The sequence below is a fragment of the Micromys minutus genome (assembly GCF_963924665.1).
Source record: "Micromys minutus genome assembly, chromosome: 21".
Lineage (NCBI taxonomy): Eukaryota > Metazoa > Chordata > Mammalia > Rodentia > Muridae > Micromys > Micromys minutus.
The window spans coordinates 40,742,595-40,757,977 of NC_137956.1; the positions used below are offsets into that span (position 1 = coordinate 40,742,595).

General features: G+C 46.5%; 1 protein-coding gene across 1 annotated transcript; it reads left to right on the plus strand.

Annotated features, from left to right (window-relative positions):
* Window positions 1–1,044: 1,044 nt before the first annotated feature.
* On the plus strand, window positions 1,045–4,379 carry LOC308434414 (serine protease 44-like; the record flags this gene model as incomplete). The annotated part of the gene is made up of 5 exons (XM_080934686.1): window positions 1,045–1,354; window positions 1,661–1,817; window positions 2,334–2,593; window positions 3,481–3,635; window positions 4,143–4,379. 5 exons carry the CDS (start codon window positions 1,045–1,047, stop codon window positions 4,377–4,379), a joined length of 1,119 nt encoding a protein of 372 aa, XP_080790812.1.
* Window positions 4,380–15,383: the final 11,004 nt, after the last annotated feature.

A 15,383-nucleotide genomic window follows, 5' to 3' on the forward strand; every position in this document is an offset into this window, starting at 1 on the left:
GTTTTCCCCCAAGACCAGGTTTCTCTGGGTAGCCTTGGCTGTTCTGGAACTCAATCTGTAGATCAGGCTGGCCTCCAACTCACAGAGATCTCCCTCTGCCTCCTAAAAGCTGGGATTAAAGGTACACATAATACCATTTAGAGTGGGGACAGTTTATTACCTTCCTAATTCCAGTTTCTAGAGGCTTCCTCCATACCTCACCAGGGAAACACCAACAACAATTTCTCCTCCCTCTCCCCCTTCCAGTCTTTTCTGACATCTCGTTTCCTCCCTTGATTTCAATCATCTTGTTGATAAATTTTACAAAAGCTTGTGATTTCAGCGAGCTGCCCGACAGTCCAGATAATCTTGTATCAAGAGCCTTAATGTACTGTGCTTCCATTGGCTGAGTACAGTAACATACTTACAGGTTCCAGGGATAAGAACATGTATGGCTTAGGGAGAAAAAGAGTTTTACTACTGCGTTATTTTTAGCTGTTGGTGAATAAAGATGTTAATGCTATGAGCATTTGTATAGGTTAATAGGACATAAATCCTTATTTCTTTGGAATAAATAACCAGGGATATAATTACTGGAGTGTATGGTGATTGTGTAATAAATTGCCTCGCTAGGACTTTCTGGAGTGACTGTGCTTACATTCCCACCACAGTACGTGGGCAGTCCTCTATCCCGGCACCACTGCCAGCATCTGAGGTTGTCACAGGTTTGTGTTTGAAAGCCCGAAACATCATGGTTTTAGGTTGCATTGCACCGATTCAGCTAATCGGTCTTGAAGACCTTGTGGGCGTTGACTTTTCAGAAAGGTAGCCGTGTGCACCCTGTCGCAGTGATTAGGAACCTCGGGCACAATATTTCTGCTGAGGAGTTTTACTTCTGATCGCTCCCACCGTCTGGAAGTCAGTTGTGGATCAGGTGGAGGGTGGAGGGCTGGGAAGGGAATGAAGATGCGCTCAATGAAACCGCCCGTTTCCCCCCAGAACTGTGCGCAGCCTAGGCAACCGCCGCGAGGAGGCGCTACGATAGATCGAGGCCTTGGTGGTGGCATGGCCTTCCAGGGCTGGGACTCCCTAGGCCTCTTGGTCTGGCTCTTGCTGCTTCAGGCGCGATTGGGCAAGGCCCGTATGGTTCCAGGGACGCCGTCTCTTTCTCCTTCACCTTCAGAGGATGGCCTAGATGACCCGGGTGTAAACCCACAAGAAAGGCCACTCACAGCGATGCCTGAGACCTTGCTGCCTCTCAAGCCTGGGGCTAGCACGGTGCCCCTTGATTCGGTGGCATTTACTCCCGGTCACTCTTTTTCAACCATTAGTCTGCAAAGACAACCGTTTCCAACATGGATCCCAACCACTTCAGGTGAAGTTTCTGGGCCACGGCCTCCGGCCACAGAAAACTGGCCTGGACCCAAGGGGTTGGGGCCCTGATGTAGAGGAGGATCTTAGGTCCTTGGGTGTGGGATGTGGGCTCTGAGTTGGACCCAACCAACGCTTGAGATCTGAGAGGACACCACTATTCCCTGTTGAGTCTTAGAGACCCACACCTGCCTTGGGATTTGGGGGGAGTGGGGGTGTCGGTCGGAGCTTTGTTCTACAGGTTCTGAGGAGCTGGTGGTGGAGCAGCAACAGTTTACCTTCAACCCTTCCCCTCACTAACCTGCTTCAGCCTGTGGCCAGAGAACTGCCAGGATAATTAGTGGGAAACCTGCGCCCGCCAGAAAGTGGCCTTGGCAGGTGAGCCTGCAGGTTCACAAGCGGCACATCTGTGGTGGTTCCCTCATCAGCAAATGGTGGGTGATGACCGCAGCCCACTGTGTCTTTGGGTGAGTGCCTACGGGTCTGGGCTTGGGCCCCTAACGAGGCACTCTGGTCTGCCCCTCTTGCTTTCAATTTGGAAATTAAAAGGAGTCTGTAAAGATGGCTTATGACTGTAATCCCAGCTCTTGGAAGGACTGCTGGGAGTGAGAGGCCATCTTGGTCTACATAGTGAGTTTCCAGGCTAGCCTGGGCCACAGAGAAAAAGAGAACCTATCTCAAAACCAATGGGGGTGGGAGATGACATTCCCAGGTTTTGGGGTTTTTGTTGTTTATTTGTTTTTAACTGAGTTTCTGTTAACACCTGAACATTTGGATTTCTAATACATCTCCAAATGATACTGATCAGAGATCACACTTAGAGAATCAATCTGTCTGGCTAGGGTGGCAAGGGGTCCCAGAGAGAATAGGGTTTCAACAGAGGGAGGTTGCTGACAGCCACCTTAGAAAAATGGGATCGGGCTGGAAAAGTGGCTTGACTGTGTGCAGGGGAAGTATGTGGACCCTTCAGGATCTCTTTGCAGCCATCTGGATTACGTAGTTTCGATGGGAGCGGCTGACCTGCAGTCTAGAATGTCAGTCAGGATTCCAGTCCAAGACATCATTGTTCACCAAGATTACTCTGGGATTGGGACAGTTGTACATGACATTGCCCTTGCTCTGCTGGCCTTCCCTGTGAATTACAGTGTCAACATCCAGCCCGTGTGTATCCCTGAAAAGTCATTCTTGGTACAACCTGGGACTCTATGCTGGGTGACCGGATGGGGCAAAATGCTTGAACAAGGTGAGCCTAGATGAAGATTTCAGCAAGTACGGACCAGGGATCAGACTACTTAGTAGCCTGGGGTTGGTCTACAGGCTAAAGGGAGGGATGGGGGGCCAGAGTCCATAGCAGGTCGATGAGGGAGGGGAGAGAGCAGGCGGCAAGAGAGAGCAACTGTTGGTGAGTTTCTGTTGGTTTGTCAGGACTTGAGGACTTAAGGACCAAACAGGGTGGAAGCTCACCAGGGTGGATTTTAGCTCAGGGTTTGATGACCTATCTGGAAGCTAGAACCTACTACCTGAGTAGGGAGAGAGCTGCTTGGATGAAAGCAGGGCCAGTCTCTAGGGCAGAGGTTCTCAGCCTGCGTGTCTCCACCCCTCTGGGGATCAGATGACCCTTTCACAGGGGACACTTAAAGATTACTGGAAAACGTAGATCCGTAAGAGCAAAATTACAGTTATGAGGTAGCAACGAAAATGGTTGGGGACCAGCACAGCATGAGGAACTGTATTAAGGGTCACTGCGTCAGGAGGGCTGAAAAGTGCTGCTCTTCCTGTTACTGGGAAGATCAGTGCTTTGGTGTTTCACCTGTCCAAGAGGTGCAAGATGCCTTACTGATTATCAGTAGCAGTAAGGAGAACACCTCATGTACCCATGATCTCGAAGGCTGACAAAATTTCACCCTCCCTCTCTTAGGCTGTTCTTTTGCTTCTTAGGTTTGGACTCCACATCATCTTATATTCCTTGTGGGGTTAGGCCTCGGTTTCCCTCAGTGTCAGATGAGAATAATCTGGTGCCGTTGAGCATACCTGTGTGCAAGCACCGTATTGAGACCCAGAGGGGGTACAGCCAACTCCTGCCAGCCTACTGAATGTAGATCTGCTCTCTGCAAAACTATCTCTGTGTAGGCCACTCATCAAGACTGCTTCGAGAGGTTGACCTAAATATTATTCGTCATGAGAAATGTGATCAGATCCTCAGGGACATCACAGGGAAGATATTTACCCTAGTCCAGGAAGGGGGAGTCTGTGGCTATAACGAGAAAGGAGGAGATTCCTGCCAGGTCAGTTCATGCCCTGCTGTTCTTTCCTCCGGTGTTTTTAAGTCCCAGACACTGGAGCATGATTGTGTCCCAGATCCTCCATTCACGATTATTCAAGCTAATGGGATGTCAGGTCAAGCCACTGAAGTTCCTGGGCAGGCCTCATGGGACCCTCCAGGAGAAGACAGCTGATGCTGTCTGCAGGGGCTGGGGATGGGCTGGACCAGGGAGGCAATAATACAGATCCCACGTTTTCAGCCCCTTCTGTGTAATAGGGGAACCAATTTAGTCGTTACTTCAGAAAAGGAACATCATATTGGTTTCTATTCAGCTAACCTCTTTGAATAGGTAGAACTTCTCATTTGTTAAAAAAAAAGAAAAGAAAAACCAATTCCAAAAAATAGTAGGAATACAGCACTAGGGATGCCTGGAAAGTCTGGTCTGTTCCAATCTCTCCAGAGCCTTGGGGTGGAATTTATTGTGCTAATGAATCAATTTTGTTCCTGTCATTTGTTTCTCTTTCTCCAGGGAGATTCTGGGGGGCCCCTGGTCTGCGAAATTAATGAAACATGGGTGCAGGTAGGGATTGTGAGCTGGGGCCTCGGCTGTGGTCGACTTGGTTACCCTGGAGTTTATACAGAAGTGAGTTACTACAGAGATTGGATCGTTAAAGAACTGAGTCAAGCTTCATGTTGGAATTCACTGGGCTTCCTCATCATAAGCGTGTGTCTGGTGCTTCACCTGAGCATCCTGCTGACCCTGTGATCCCCACAGCCCACAGTCCTCTTATTTCTGAACCTCCACAAGGTTTCTCTGATCTAATTCCCTTGCCAATGCTATATCTTCAATTTCTACTTGGGATCGATTGATTGCCTTAGTGGAGCATGGCATGGAGTTTGAGGCTTGTAAGATGTCCTGTCCTGATGCTCTTTGTCATCTGCCTCAGCTACCACTGGGTTAAGGCTCTGCTTTACCCGGAGTGAAGGAGTGTGGACAACTTCCGGATAGAGGACTACCTGGTCTGCCAGGTGGAGGGAGATAACTCACCTTCATAAAGTATCTTGGAGAAAGAACATCTCTAGAGGAGAGATTTCATCAGGATTGAATGGGCACTAGACCTAACTGGCTATTGATAGCTATTACAAGAGACTGACATACCAGTGAGATATGTGATCACTCAGAAAAGGGTGGTCTTCCTGCAGAGGTCAGAGACTGGGACTTCTACACCTGGCTTAGTTACAGGTTTGCAGCATTTCCCAAGTCCCGCGGCGGGAATCCATCTGTGAGTACAAAACTTTGGCTACACAAGGCTCCTGGGAGCAACCCTGTCTGGTACCTTCTTCAACAGTCCCCTCAGAGTCACTTCCAGGGTCACCCCACGCTGTGGTGGTGCAGTTTTGGAGAAAATGGATTTTAGATGTGAACTGAATAAACGTGTCTCATGTGTTCTGAAGTGTTGTCCGTCTCAAATATTTGGCTGCTTACAGCATCCGAGGAGAAATGGGCCCCCATGTATCTAGGGAAGGTATTCAGTCTTTGTTAAATCCTGAAGGAGGCCATCTGTCCCATTTAAGTTTGGTGGGCTGTTTGAGTCCTTGAGTCCACTGTACATATTTCAGCATCAATGTAAGATGCTTTGTTCTGGGTTATGCTGATTTCTTTCTGTCTCCACAGGTTAATATTCTGTTACTTTGGGCCAGAGGTGCCTGTCAAGCTATTGTAATATGTCTTCTTTTCTCTAGCTCCCGAGTTCAGGAATCATCTGGTGAATGAGAAGAGGAGTGGGTAGGTGAATGAGCTGATGGGTAAGTGGGTGAATGAGCTGATGGGTAAGTGGGTGAATGAGCTGATGGGTAAGTGGGTGAATGAGCTGATGGGTAATTCTATTAAGTGTGGAAAAATCTACCACCCCTTGTTATGGGCACCCTTTATGATCACTATTTTAAAAAATTAGCTCAAGAACTAGAGGAATAGTTCAGTGGTTAAGAGCACTGTCTGCTCTTCCAGAGGTCCTGAGTTCAAATCCCAGCAACCACATAATAGCTCACAACCATCTGTAATGGGATCTGATGCCCTCTTCTGGTGTGTCTGAAGACAGCTACAGTGTACTCACATACATGGAGCAAATAAATCTTTTTTTTTAAAGTAGGTAACAGGTAGGAAGGGTTTGGGGATGTATGTGGGGGAGACCTGTGGTCACAGGACATGGTGAGTAGAAACATCCTCTGTCTCTAAAAAAGATGATATAGAGAGATGAGAAGACGAGTGGTAGACAGCGCTCCTCAACTTAGTAAACGTCAGAGATGCAGTTTTGAGTCAAGAGGGGACGAGTAACACAGCAATTTCCTGTGGCCAGATTCTATGGCCCATCAAAACAATACCAGGTTGTCTGGACAAATGGCTTGAAATGTCCATGATGTGTAGAGTAAGAAATGCCTAGTAAGAGAGCCTAATGCTTTTCATCCTCCCAAGGACTCCTGGGATCACAAGTAAGACTCAGGTACTGATCAGAGGATGTACTCTATCTAGCAAAAGATGGGGCCATTTGAGTTTCACCAGACCTGAGGGCTCTAATGTGTTTGTGATTCAACACTTTGAACTCAGTGCTCCTCTGTCTTCATCGTTTCGCTGTAGATGTGTACACAGCAGTGGAGACATTTGAGTCACGTGGTGTCCGCGCTCCTAGCAGAGATGGAATAGCATGCGGCTCTTTCTGCTTCTTTTAGCTCTCTGCATAAACAAGTGTCTTCCATCGCTACGGCCATCTTGTTTGTTCTCTTACATATTTCTTGTAGATTTTGCTGATGATTTTACCGTCTTAAAGGGCCCCAACCACGTTTTTAAAATGTTGCTTAGCATGAGGAGGTTTCTTTTGATTGACGGCTTGAATGAATAGATCCCCAGGAGACTTGTGAAGCAAATCTTAGGTATGTCTCTGAGGAAAAAAACAAAATCATGAGATTAGATTAGATTATGAGGGCCAGAAGTTTATCCACAACATGATGGTGTTGTTGGGAGGTAGAGAAAGATAGAGCCTTGCTGGAAGATATGCCATGGAGGGTGTGTCCATGAGAACCATCTTTCCTACTGCCTTCCTATGTTCCCAGTGTTTGCTGCACACTGCCCCAGTGTGAGCTGCTATACCATGCCTTTCCCACCATCTTAGGTCAACCTCCCCCCCCCCACAAATAAAACAACCTATAAGCCAACATAATTAACTTCTCACTATGAATTGTCTTTCTCGGGTATTTGTTCATAGCAGAGCTGAATCTGACTACGGTGATTCTTAAGTGCGAGAACTGGTCAGTGTTCATGGTGAAGATATGAAGCATGGCTCCTGGGAATGACAATATTCAACTGTGTATTTCACAACTGTACAGGTAACTCGGGCAATTCGTGCTGCTCCAGTGGGAGTGCAGGTCTGGGGCACCTCTGTGTGGCAGCTATACCCCCATGGTCTTTTCTGTGGTGAATAGTTACCCAAAGACATAGAGAAGGATGTTTGTTTCCCTGTAAAGGGCTGCTCTCTTGCAGCAACTGGCCTTAGGATAGTTCTGAGCAGATGGGAGCAGAGGAGGAATCTGCTTTCAGAGGTTGCTCAGCCTAGTTTAGCTTCTGCCACATTCTGTTGATCCAGAATGCCACAGGGGGCAGGGGTGGAACTCCTTGGTAGAGTTTGCCTAACGGGCATGAAGCTCTTAGTTTGGTCCTGATAACACCTAAAACTGTGTGCAGTAGTGTGCACTGGGAATCTCAGCACTTTGATAGTGGAGGTGGAAGAATCAGAAATTCAGGCTTATCCTTACCAAGCTGGAGGCCAACTAGGGTTCTGCCTCAGAAAAAGCCAACAAGTCTTAATGCCAAATCAAAAGTTAATGACAGCACCAAACAAACTTGATCTCTTTTTATGTGTTTTTGGATTTTTTTTCTCCCTTTCTTCCTTTCTCTCTTTCTTTTTAGAGGCAGGACCACACTATGTATAACCCTGGCTGGAGCTCACTATGAAGACCAGCCACACTGGCATTCAGAGAGATCTGCCTGTCTCTGCTTCTCAGTGGTTCAGTTAAAGGCCCATGCCTGGCTGATTTCATTTTTTGATGGGTGAAGATGTAGCATGTTATGCCCAGGTTTTCTAATCTACCACAGCAAAGATAAATTTAAAAAATATTTAGCATCTCTAAAATGAACTAACTTTCTTCCTATCTATCTATCTATCTATCTATCTATCTATCTATCTACCTACCTACCTACCTACCTACCTACCTACCTATCTATCTATCAATCTATCTATCTATCTATCTATCTATCTATCTATCTATCTATCTACCTACCTACCTACCTACCTACCTACCTACCTACCTATCTACCTACCTACCTACCTACCTACCTACCTACCTACCTACCTACTTACCTGCCTGCCTACCTACCTACCTACCTACCTACCTACCTACCTACCTATCTACCAATCACCTCCTTCCCTCTTGGCCTCTCTTTCCCCTCTCTGAAGTACAGGAGATCAAACCCAGAGCCTCACACTACGCAATGAGTCCCATCTTCAGTCCCCTTCTCTAAAATCTTGGTGAGACTTTCCCAGCTAATGACTGAAAGAGAACAGATTGGAATTATGAGACAGCATCGCCTGAGTGAACTAGTGTGTCTCGGTAAACTGCCCACGCTGTCACAAAAGGAAGCCATCTAATGGTAGGTGTCTCAGGGACAGAATACAACACAAGTTCTTGTTGACAAAAGAACTGAAGGTTAAGTCCAAGTGGAGATAGGTGGAAAAGCAAACAAGGAACCTGGAGCAAAACTGACAAAGTCTGGACTTTAGGAGGCCACAAGTCCAAGTCCAGAGTCCCTCACAGACAGCACCCAAGGGACTCAGTACAGAGCAGCCATGGTTCTAAAGATACATCCAATGCAAAACAGTCCTTCTAGACTAGAGAGTAGCGCACAGGGGAACCGTGTTTGAGAGCTAGAACCACGAGGAAAGGCACAGGAGTAACAACACAATTATAATAACATTTCACTGGGAGCAGAGGGAACTGCGTGATACAGGAGGCACATGGAGGGCTTCCTGGTTGAGTGGCATGCCCTGATCGCACCACGAGCACCATCGCTGTGCATCCATTACCGTGGACATGTTTGCTTCATTTGGGCTTGCATGTCGACTTTATCACATGGACAGTGAAAAGACAAAGACAGAGCTCATTAATAAAACCACCACTTCATAAGGCTTTGTGGGATGGCTCCAAGTAGAAGATGTTGTGATCATTTATTTAGTGCTCATTGGTCCATAGACTGGCAGTTTCTTCCTTTAGCATTATTGATATGCTAATGTCTTTGTGTAATTCAATGCATTTCAGTAGCTATGTTATTTCACATGTGATGAGCAGATAATAAAGCGTGCCATAAAGTTGTGATATAGGTGTGTGCATGGGTAACCATCACTGCATCTATTTTACGAATGTGAATGCTTTGTCTGCATGTGTGTCAGGGCACCCTGTGTGTGCGCCTGTTGCCTGTGGAGGTCATAAGAGGGCATTTGATCCCCTAGAATCAGAGCTGCAGATGGTTGTGAGCTACCTACCATGTTAAGTGTTGGGAACTAGATGTGGCTTCAGAACAGCAAGAACAGCAAGTGCTTTTAACCACTGAGCCGTCTCTCTAGCCCCGTGTTTGTACTCTAATGCAAACGTTTTGCTATGTAGTCCACCTCTGAGGGAACCAAGGAGTACCATAAATCACACTGCACAACAAACCTCACAGAGAGATTATTGGGAGAAGCATAGGAGGGCGGCTGCCTCTGGGCAGAGAAGCAGCAAAGAATTGAACAGGAGGCAGGGTTTTTATAGTTTCTTGAGGGGCAGAGCTTTTCAGGGTGGCCTGGGATTGGTGGGAGTTTTGTGGCCTAATATTGGGCCTTTTACTCTACAGAGCAGAACTTTGGCTGTTTGCATCTAGAGGGACTGGATTCAGCAATTGTGGTCGTTAGAGTGTTCTGTGGCAGAACCTGCTGGTTGGAGGTCCTCGGGGAGGTGCCTGGTACTGCCTGGATCGCCGAGACTGACCTCAGACTTGTGCCAACTTTCCTCCCTCGGCTCTCTGAGCTCTGGGACTTCAGGAGTTTGGGGTGGTTTGAGTGTATGTATATCTGTGTGCTACTTGATTGCAGTACCTGAAGAGGCAGGAAGGAAGCATCAGATCCCTGGAACTGGAATAGCAGACGGTTGTAAGTCACCATGGCGCTGCAAATCAAGCTCAGGTCTTCTGGAAGAACAATGAGTGCTCTTAACAGTGAACCATCTCTCCAGTCCCTCTCCTCCGATGGCCTGTGATGTCATCTACAGATACTTTTTTTAATGTAAGGTTTTAGAATGTTTTTAATGCGTGCAATTTGCTTGCATGTAAGTGTACCATGGGTCCATGGGTGCTCACAAGGGCCAGAAGAAATGTCAGATCCCCTGGGACTGAAGTTAGAGATAGTTGTGAGCCACTATGTAAGTGTTGAGCACTAAGCCTGGGTCCTCTGCAAGAATTACAACTGCTCCTAACCACTGAACCTTCTCTCCAGTCCCTGCATATGTGGTTGTGATCTTTTCCCTCCAGTATGGGTGCCCTTTGTTTCCTCCTTGCCTCTAACACTAATACAACAATGCTTCTGTTCATGAAGACTAGGGTCTACCTATCTATCTGTCTGTCTGTCTGTCTGTCTGTCTGTCTGTCTGTCTATCAATCTATCTATCTATCTATCTATCTATCTATCTATCTATCTATCTATCTTCTGAGCCATCTTGATAGTTCAAAGTTTTGTTTTTCTTAAAATGCTTTTTAAAAAAAAATCAGGGGAATGCTGGTTTTATAGAATTGTTTTGGAAAATATTCTTTGTTCTTTAATTATTGTGAGAAAGTTTGTGTCGAATTTTTTTCCTTAAATGTTTGCTAGAATTAACCAATGCCGTCCTTTCTGTGTGGCAATTGTGTGTGTGTGTGTGTGTGTGTGTGTGTGTTTCATGTTATCTGTTTTTCTTTTTAAGGTTGTATAAATGTATTAACATGATCTTTTTTAAAGATTTATTTTTATTTATGTCTATGTATGAGTGTCTGCAGAAGCCAGAAGAGGCATCAGGTCTCCTGGAACCAGTTAAAGGCAGTTGTGAGCTACTTGGCAGGGGTGCTGGGAACCAAATGGAAGGGCAGCAAGTGCTCTTAACCTCATTCCCTCCCTCCCTTCCTTTCTTCCTTTTTTTTTTTTTTTTTTACTAGTCATTCACTGGGTTCACTGAGTGCAGCCACAGCCTCAGTGAGCTCATGAGACCCATGGGCTTTTGGAGTGTCACCCTTTTGCTTACATTTATTTCTTTTGGGCGTGTAAAGACACAATGTGACCTTTCCTGTTCCTTTGGGGGGGGGGACTTCTTCATGTTTACAGTACAAGTTCAGCAGACAACAAACTCTCTGTGGACTCTGCCCTCACCGACCTGTCCACGAAGCTGACTTTCATCTCGGGAATCTTGGCGGCTTGTGTAGATGCAGATGCTGGAGCTACCACCTGAGACTCTTCCTAAAGCCATCTATCGTGGTACATGCCTTTAATCCCAGCACCAAGGATAGAGGCAGATATCTATGAGTTCTAAACCAGCCTAGTCTACAGATCAAGTTCCAGGATAACCAGGACTACAGAGAAACCCCATCTTAAACCAAAACAAAGCCACCTTAGTCTCTCCTTTATCAGGATTTATTGCTTTTATTGATACTGATTGGTTAATGACTTCTAGACCATATTCCCAACCCATGTCCACACTTGGGCTGCCAGTATAGTTAACGTCATCCTCAGGAAGGGCCTGTCTCTTTATCCTTCTTCTAGGATAGAAGCTGATTCCTCCTTCCTGTGAGACTGGGTTGTGCTCTGATCTCCCAGGCAGGTCTGGACAGCTCTGGTACCAGAGGTTGAGATGGGAGCTGACATTGAATTGTTGACGATTCTCACTGTGGCCACCATCTCAGGAAGCCCTTGGCCTTGGAGGTTCTGTGGAGGTTGGAAATCCAGCAGTTATGGTAGGGATCTGGAATCTTTGGGATTCCTAGGTTATTCCTCAATGCCAGGGCCTGTGGGCTTTCGGCATTTCTCTGGAATCCTCCTTGGGCCTGGAAGACCTATATGAGGAAGAGCAGAGATCTGTAAGAACCGTGTGCCTCGAAGCTTCCTGCTGCTGACTTGACTGCCCCGAATGAAGGGACCACCACCATTAACACCATCACTATGGCCACCCCAATCCCAGCCAAGCACTGCGCAGCCACACAAACTCCAGTAGGGATCTTTTTTTTTCCTGGTTATTTTGGTATGTAAAGATGTCCTGGTCTGGTGCTGTGGTACTTCAGCTGCCTGAAGTGTTAGAACCTATGGTCCACCTGGAGAGGGATAATGCAGAGGGGGTGAGAGGCAGATTTTTACAAAAAAGTGAAACAAAATCTACACATAGTGCCTGCAGTTTCTGGTTATAAAGGCCAAGAGACCCAGATATCAAGACCACTTCTAGTGGCCAGATTTTGTGCTCTTGAAATGTCATCCCTCCAGTCTTGTCCAGAGAGAAGGCTTTAAAAAAAAAAAAAAAATCAAAAACAACAACAACAAAAAACAAACAAACCAAAAAAACGCTATTGGTGTGAATAGGAAAAGCCTAAAAGGAACTTGAGATTTCTAATCATTCTAGACAGCAAGATCACTATTAAAGACCACTGGGGTCAGGGCTGGAGAGATGGCTCAGAGTTTAAGGGCCCGGGGTTCAATTCTTAGCACCCATATAGTGGCTCATAACCATCCTTAAAAAAATCCAGTCCCAGGAGATCTAACGAACTCCTTTGACTTTTATGGGTCCATGCAGCTAAAATAGACACATTGAAAAAAAACAAAACCAAAAAACCCACTGGGTTTAAAACCAAATGAGTTCTGTAGTGATAGGAATAGGCACTCTATAGCAAGTGGGTAGCGTACCTGTTAGATGCCACTGGCTGAGAAATCATACCCGCCTCCAGTTGGCCTCTCAGAAAAACGTACATGTAGCTGCCAAAAACTTATCCTCTAAGATAACATCTTCCCCGGCTCTGCCCAGAGAAAATCACTGGTATGCAGAGACGGGGGGGGGGGGGGGGGGGGATCGGGGGAGGGGTGGTCCAGCCCTTTACTTCTGGCCAGGCTTGGAAGGGCCTCTGGTGAAACCAGCAGAAGCCTCCTCAGCCACAGCTGCTTGTTCCGCAGAACTTCGAATCCTGCCTCGTTGGCTCTTAAGTGGCGTCTCTCAGGTACACTGCGCTCATGGCCGTCAAGACGGCTTCCAGGAACCACACTTGGCAAAACTGGAATAATAGGAGGGTCGGGAAGAGTTTGAGGGGTCTATTGCTGGCAGCATAGCGCCTCAAATTTAACAGCCTCACACAGTGCACAGCTCTTCCCTGCTCAACATTTCACTGTGAATATTCGGAGCAATGAAGCATCTGGTGCACATGCGTCTCCACAGAGGCACGGAGCGTCTGGTACGCATGCGCCTCAAAAAAAAAAAAAAAAAAAAAAAAAAAAAAAAAAAGCTGACTAGCATAATGGTTTCTCCGCTTCCTTCAGCCCTCATTTAAACAAGTCTTTACCACCACATTTTTCTTACATATTTGTGGGGTTTGCTGGAATTTTTTTCCCCTACCAATTTCAAAGAACCGCAACAATAATCTGAGCTGCTGCACAGCATTCCTAAGTGAAGAAAGCTATTATGTACATTGTGAAGAGTTTTCTTGGAACAGGTTTCCTTAAGCACGGGTTAGAAGTGCCAGGGCCCGGGAGTGTGGTACACTGGCAGAGTGGATGGATGATCTGCTGCCTGAGGATACTGTAAGCGTACCCACGGAGCAGAAGCCTGGGTTTCCAATAAGAGCGATGGTTCAAGTATTTGCAAACTCCCCACTTACGATGTCTTTATAAAGCAAAACACGGTGTACTGGATGGTTCTTTGTTTTGTTTTTCGTTTTGTTTTGAGAAGGCGCTTAGCGGCTAGCAGGACCAGGTTCTCAGGAGGGCTTAAATAGGTAAAGTTAGAAACTGGTCACAAGGCCAACAAGAGTGGGGAAATGAATTTCCCCGTTATTCGAGGTGAGGTCTTACTTTTCAAGCACTGGGAAGGCTTGGACTCACTACATAGCCCGGGCAGACGGTAAGCTTGTCTCACTCCTGACTGTTGGCATTACTGGGTGAGCTACCACTTCTGGATGAATGAATTTCATTTCTCCCTGGGTAAAGGTCCAAAATATTGTGGCTGAGTTTTCTAATCCACCACAGTAGGGAGGATAGCTGCAAATTTCTTTAAAACCTATGCAATGTGTTAATGCCCAAACTCTTGATAAAACATTCCCAGCCATCAAATGAAAGAAGAACGCTGTAATTATTAGATCACCATGTTCAAATTCCCCACCCCAAGGGATTAGTGTTTCTAGGCAAAATCATCAAACCATTCCTAAAGTCACAGAAGAAAAACCGTGTGGTGGGGCTGGAGAGAAGGCTCAGCAGTTAAGAGCTGGCCGCTCTTGCAGATGGTCCCGGTTCGGGTCCCAGTACCCATATGGCTTCCCTAACTCCAGTTTCAGGGAACCTAATGCTCTTTTCTAGCCTCTGTGGGCACCAAGGACACTTACATACATGCTGTACACTTACATATATGCAGTCAAAACACTCATACACATATAATAAACACACAAATATTTTCTAAAGAAGGAAATCATGCAGCCTCTTCAAAGAGAATCTAGACCCTGGCTAGTTAACAAAGGGCCAGGACCCCGGTCTCACTGTGAACGTGCAGGAAATAGAGAAGCCTAAGGCTGAGTACCATTCAAAGAATCTAGACTGCAGGAGACTCTACACTTCAAACAATACCCAGATTTCTGCACAGGAAGTCTGAGGGGCAGAGAAGGAAGGACAGTCTTGCACGTCTCTTAAAGATAAAGTAAGTGCAAAAGAAGCCTTTCCAGACTGAAGCACACAGCATGTAGGGAAACATGTCTGAGGCTGGGTACTACAGAACATGGGAGTGGCTAATTGCAAGGAAGTAGGAGGGATGGATACTGGAGAACAGCCTCCTGTTGTGTCCTAGAAGACACATGGAGGGGCTCCTGAGCCATTGGCACAATCCTGTGTCTTGACTGGGATTGTAGCTACATGCCTTGTTACCAAAGCTGTGTATTTCTGATGTTAAGGCATGGGCCTTATTTTACCGCCAGAGATTAAAGGGGAAATTACCAGTCTATTATGTTATGTTGTCTGGGACTGGGGTAGGCTTCTTATTAAATATTTTTAAATATTAGTTTTTAATTCATGTGTGTGAGAACACCCCCCCCCCCCGTGTATGCGTGTGTGGGATGTGTGTGTATGTGTCTGCGAGTTCAGAGGTCAGAAGAGAAACGGGATCCCCTGGAACTGGAGTTATGAATGGTTGTGAGCCACCGTGTGGATGCTGGGAGCTGAATCCGGGTCTTCGGCAAGAGCAGCAAGTGCTCCAGCCCCGTTTTTGTTTAATATTGATAAGGTCGAGTATGCCTTCAAAGTCTTTAAGACATTGCTACCCAGCTAGCTTTTGAGTGGATGACAGAGGCATCTGACATTTTAGGGCGTAACTCTGGACCTAGGTGCACACAGCCTTCCTGCCCACAGGAAGGCACCTGCACGAGACACTACTGGGGGATGGGGTCGGGGAAGTACCAGGAGAGGGGTTGCCTGAATCCAAGGCCTGG